This window comes from Talpa europaea (assembly GCF_964194135.1).
Source record: "Talpa europaea genome assembly, chromosome: 1".
In the NCBI taxonomy this organism is placed as follows: Eukaryota; Metazoa; Chordata; class Mammalia; order Eulipotyphla; family Talpidae; genus Talpa; species Talpa europaea.
Window position 1 is genome coordinate 6,417,695 of NC_140073.1, and position 5,438 is coordinate 6,423,132.

A 5,438-nucleotide genomic window follows, 5' to 3' on the forward strand; every position below is an offset into this window, starting at 1 on the left:
TTTTAAGCATCTTGGATAGGTGTCACCTATGTGTCACTCTGTTTCACTCGGACCTGGCTGAGGACAGTGAACCTGGAAGCCAGCAGGCAGGGGTACAGGGGCGCTGGCTTAGCCCTAGTTCTGCCCTCCACAAATTCTCCCCCACTCAGTGCCTGGGACACTACCGGCCACACACAGTGACCCTGCCCTTCCAGGGCCCTAAAGCCTGCCCTGCATTCAGCCCACCAGCTTCTGCCCAGGGCCCACCCCGGAAGGCGGCTCCCCACACGGAACTTCTACGCTGACGAGGGTCCTCGCAGATGAGCGAGGCCATTTCAAAATGGCTTCGCATCCCCATGTCCAGATCCAAGTTGCTTCTCCTTTCTTTCCTGACCATCCCCGCTCCCTCTGGGCTTCACGTGCCACCTGCTACCTGCCACAGGGATTTTCTCAGGAGCCACCCCACCACTCCCGGAGGGGAAGGCGGTCTCCGCGTCTACAGGAATCCCTGCCGCCCAGTCTCCGTCGTGGCAACTGCACCCGGCGCCATATTTGCTCCCAGCAGCGAGCTGGGGGCGGACTCCCGGGGCCACCCGCCTCCATGCTGCTCCCCCCGAGGAAGGGAGGGCAGCCCAGGCGCCCTCTGACTCATGCGGCCTCCTGGGCCCACGTTTCCACCTAATTGCCAACTTGCAGCACCTGGGGTGTGGTCATCCCCTCGGGGTGCAGTAACTGTTGCTCTAAGCTCTGATTTTTAGGGTGCCCTGGGCCAGGAGCCTCGGGGTGTCCGCTGGGGTTCTCGAGAGCACGTCCACGCCCCCGCAGGGCGCCACAGGAATGGGGGCTCCGAAAGGGGCGTCCCACGCGCCCCAGGTCCTCCTACCAACCCCACCAAAGGCGACAGGGAGCAGAGACGCCCCCATCTGCTACGGGGACGCTCGGCCCGGCCCCCCAGACCACGCTGGCCCCACGAGCCCCAGCGCTCCCAGGGGGGCCCTGCTCCTCCCCCCGCCACTCCCCACCGCCCCCGCCGCCCCGCCCCACGCGGGGGGCGGGGCCGAGCGCGCACCGGAAGGGGCGGGGCCGAGCGCCGGGCCGGCGGCGCGATTGGCCGGGGCGGGCCTGACGCCGGCCGCCGCTATAAGAGCGGGCGCGCGCCGCCTGCGCCACAGCCTTCGCGGAGAGTCGCCGCGGTTTCCTGCTTCAACAGTGCTTGGACGGAACCCGGCGCTCGTCCCCCCCGCCGCCCGGCCGCCGCCGCCCGCTGCTCCCGCCCACAGCGCCGTCCGATCGCCCCCAGCTCGCCGCCGCCATGACGACCGCGTCCACCTCGCAGGTGCGCCAGAACTACCACCAGGACTCGGAGGCCGCCATCAACCGCCAGATCAACCTGGAGCTCTACGCCTCCTACGTCTACCTGTCCATGGTGAGCGCCGTTGGGCCCGCCGGGGCCGGGGCGGGGGCCGGGGCGGGGGGCGGGGCGGGGGCCGGGGCGGGGGGCGGGGCGGGCGCGGGGCGGGCCGGGGCGGGGGTGTAGCCACCCGCCGCGCGCCCGCCTCCGTGCGCCCTTCTGGAAAATGGAGGCGCTTCGAGGTCTCCCAGGACTTTGCTTGCGCAGACATTCTGGGCAGCTCGCCCTTCCCGATCGCCCCCTAGAAAGGCCGCCTCCTGGGCGAGGGCCGCCCCTCCGCTCCCCTTTCTGTTGAGCGAGGTCCTGACCCCCCGAAACCCCGGGTGGCAGCGCTTGGAACCTGGACAGCCCTGCATTTGGGAAGGTGGATCTGAGCGTCTCCATCTCTGCGCCCGACCACGTGACCCGAGGCCCTCCGTTTGCCGGGGAACGGGAGTCCCGCCGTCCAACTCCCAGCCCTCTGAAAGTGGCGGAGCCTGCTGGGTAGTGGTGTCGAATAGCGACCTTGGGGGATGGTGCCGAGTGGCTTATCTGCTGTGGGCCGACCACCCCGGGATGGCTGACTCCACCCTCGGCTCTGCTTATCTCTTTGAAGGCCCACTTGAATTGAAGCCTATCTAGAAATCTCCCCTTCTGCTGTCCCAGAGTTGTCTTAATCGCCTGTCTTTGCCCCTGAGTATTTATCTTGTGTCTACTCCTAAGGGCTGTGGCCCTCTAGTTGAACCCTTAGTTCTTGGATAAAGTCCACTAACTGTTATGGGACAAAGAATTTTCCCATGCAGTATCAGTAGAATCAGGTTAAAAGGTGCAGTGGGAGTATTAGTCTCGTGATTGAATAGATTATCCAAGAATAGATTAATTTGAACAGTCCTGAATTTCCATGGCTGCCATTCCATCTTGGAAACACTTGCAGGCATCTAGTGTCTAACAACGTGGTCAGATGTTTGTTTCTACTGTTTACATCAGTCAGCATTGCCCACAGTTGTCCCCTTGCCTAATGGGTCAATTTTAGAAATCCAGCAGTCTGCTGGAAACTGGCAAGCCCATTTGCTCTTTAGAGCTCGTGTTTTAATGCAGGTTCATCTGGGAAGAAGAGCAGAAATACGCCAGCAACCTCTCTTTAGAGTATCAGATTTGGCACTGGCCATACGTACTCTCCCTCTGCGCCAGTACAGATCCTTAAGACATTCTGTGCAGGAGGCAATTCTCATGGAATTTTTTTTGGTTTCTTATAAAGTTCAAAGGTCCAAGTTTTATTTTTGTAGTTTAGCGTAGCGACTAATTACTGTTGGTTCATTCCAGAAATAATGTGCCCCCAGTCTCCTTAGACACCTGTCGTGTCTTGCCTGCCTTTGGTTCTCCCTAACATAATAACATGTTCGTGTTCCACTTTCAGTCTTACTACTTTGACCGTGATGATGTGGCTTTGAAGAATTTTGCCAAATATTTTCTTCACCAATCTCATGAGGAGAGGGAACATGCTGAGAAACTGATGAAGCTGCAGAACCAACGAGGTGGCCGCATCTTCCTTCAGGACATCAAGGTGAACAAAAGATGCTAGAGCTGTCATGCTGTGTGAGCTAGCCGCCAGTTCTCAGGAACCCGAAATCATACAGACTAGCGGATGCCCTTATAAAATGAGGATATGTCCAGGTTTTGCCTTTTGTGCTTTTTTAGGCCAACCATCTAAGCTAAAGTAGGCAGACAGTAATGGGCAAGGATGCTCCATCAGAAACTTGTCGGGAAAACTGGGCGTCCCCGCTGCAGAAGCACAGTGGTTACTTGTTAGTGCTGGCTGGTTGCCGTGGGTTAGGGCAGAGACTGCAGGTGCATTGCTCAAACCTCTCTCGTTCAGAAACCCGACCGCGATGACTGGGAGAATGGGCTGAATGCAATGGAGTGCGCCTTACACTTGGAAAAGAGCGTGAATCAGTCACTACTGGAGCTGCACAAACTGGCTACTGACAAAAACGACCCCCATGTGAGTATGGACAGCAGGGAGGGGGGTGGAGATAGAGCTATGCCTTCGGGATCGGGATCGCATATCTATAACTTTCTTCCCCTTTCTGTTTTCTAGTTGTGTGACTTCCTGGAGACTCATTACCTGGATGAGCAGGTGAAATCCATCAAAGAACTGGGTGACCATGTAACCAACTTGCGCAAGATGGGGGCCCCCGAATCTGGCATGGCCGAGTATCTCTTTGACAAGCATACCCTGGGAGACAGTGACAAGAGCTAAGCTAAGCCTTAGGCTGGCTACTCATAGCCAGGGGGTGACTTTCCTGGTCACCAAGGCTGTGCATGCATGTTGGGGTTACCTTTACCTTTTCTATAAGTTGTACCAAAACATCTACGTATAGCTTTCATTTGTACCATTCCTTCAAATAAAGCAATTTGGTACCCGTTGTTTTTTTTGCAGTCTTGGTAGAAATACATCTCTGCCATCTTTTTGCTACATTTTTAGGTTCCACAGTTAAACTTGTCAAAATGGGAAACTCCTAGGACGATCTGTATTTATTAATAAACTAGTTTGGGGAAAATACCAAGGTTCTCGGCTATCACAGTCACACAGGACTAACGGACTGCTGGGTCTGTGTAGGTGTTCTGGATACATGCTTCAGTGCTTCCTTGCTAGCTTGCACAGTTTTTATGTATGACAGGCATTTTACAGGCTTCAGTAGTCCTGAAAGTACTGACGTTCATTACCCGTTCAGCTAACCATTTCATTCATGCTGTCAGTCTTCAGCACACAGCTTCAGGGTCGTGACTCACGGCACCCCACGTGGTGCAGGAAGGGCCCGGCCGGTGAAGCGTCCCCCTTGACTAGAGGCTAGGACTCGGCATCATCCCTATGGAGAGTTTGGTAAAGTGTATGACATGAGAGTAGGAACTGCATTTCAGTACTAAAATACTGGCAGCAGGAAGGCAGCGCACTTGAAATAAAAACCAGTGAGGCGGTGAACAGAGACTGCGGGACCGCCCGTGTCCTCCCTGGCTGTGCTAAGGTGTTTTCTTAGACAAGCTTGGAGGTGGTTGGTTCTTGTCAAGACGGGTTGGAACCCTTTTAGTAGTGAATCACAGGGCCGTGGCTTCTGAGAATCTAGAAATAGGAAGTTGACACTCCGGCTCCCTGCACGTGACGAGGGGTGGGGTAGGGTAAACAACTGGGTGGGTGTCCAGAACTGAAAGAAAGGGAAACTTAAGGTTTGCTACAGCTTTGGGGAGGCCCCTAAATAAGCACAAAAAAACAGTTTTCAGAAATCTTGGAGGGGGCTCCCAAAGTAATAATAAGATCCCCCCCAAGCCCTGGCTGGCCTCAGCATCAGTCGATTCCCAGGGTCCAGGCAGCCTCCCACAGTTCAGGCCTGCTGTGCTGGGTGATGATGAGGAAGTGCACAGATGCACTAAATTGCAGCCTAGAGGCCCCACTTCTGTGTCAGGATTTTCTGCCCCTGCTCAAAGTGAGCTGCACCCAGTGCTGACACCCCAGTTAGGTCTGGCCTTAGCCGCCCTTCCAGTGTCATCCCTGTTTGTGCAACCTCAGCTTCCTTCACTGGGTCCCTGGGAACTCTTCCTGGTGATGATGGCAGGTTGTCAGTGGAATGAACCTGGCACCCAGTTTGTCTCCAGGGCCCTGCCCAAGTGGCCAGGTGTGTTCCCCGAGCCAGTGTGGAATACACACACAGGCTGCTCTGGCAGTGACAGCCACCAGAGATGGAAGCACAGCAGGCTCAGGTCTAGGGGGGCTGGGAAGGCCTCCCTCAGGGAGGTGCAGTGATCCCTGTGTGGGTAGAGGACAGACGTGGTTTCCAAGGTCCAAGGGCGATCTCCAGGCCCTTCGAGTACAGTGTGTGTGTTGCTTGTAGATTGTTCCAAATGTGATTCTATGAGATGAAGTTTCGGCGCCTCTGACGTGTTGGTCAGGTTAAACTCCACAGTTTTCCTTTCATGAGAATACAATTCTGGGTGCTCCATGGAGGCCCCAACACTCTCTGGGAGCAACTCAAAACTGTTCTTGTTCCCAGTAGCCACAGGCTGTCCTCTCTGG

At 56.1% G+C, this 5,438-nt stretch overlaps 1 protein-coding gene across 1 annotated transcript; it reads left to right on the forward strand.

Annotated features, from left to right (window-relative positions):
• The first annotated feature begins 1,162 nt into the window (after nt 1-1,162).
• FTH1 (ferritin heavy chain 1) lies at nt 1,163-3,780 on the forward strand. The gene is made up of 4 exons (XM_084255098.1): nt 1,163-1,405; nt 2,787-2,933; nt 3,246-3,371; nt 3,468-3,780. The coding sequence occupies exons 1-4, from the start codon at nt 1,292-1,294 to the stop codon at nt 3,627-3,629; spliced, it is 549 nt and encodes a 182-aa protein (XP_084111224.1). The 5' UTR covers nt 1,163-1,291; the 3' UTR covers nt 3,630-3,780.
• The last annotated feature ends 1,658 nt before the right edge of the window (nt 3,781-5,438 follow it).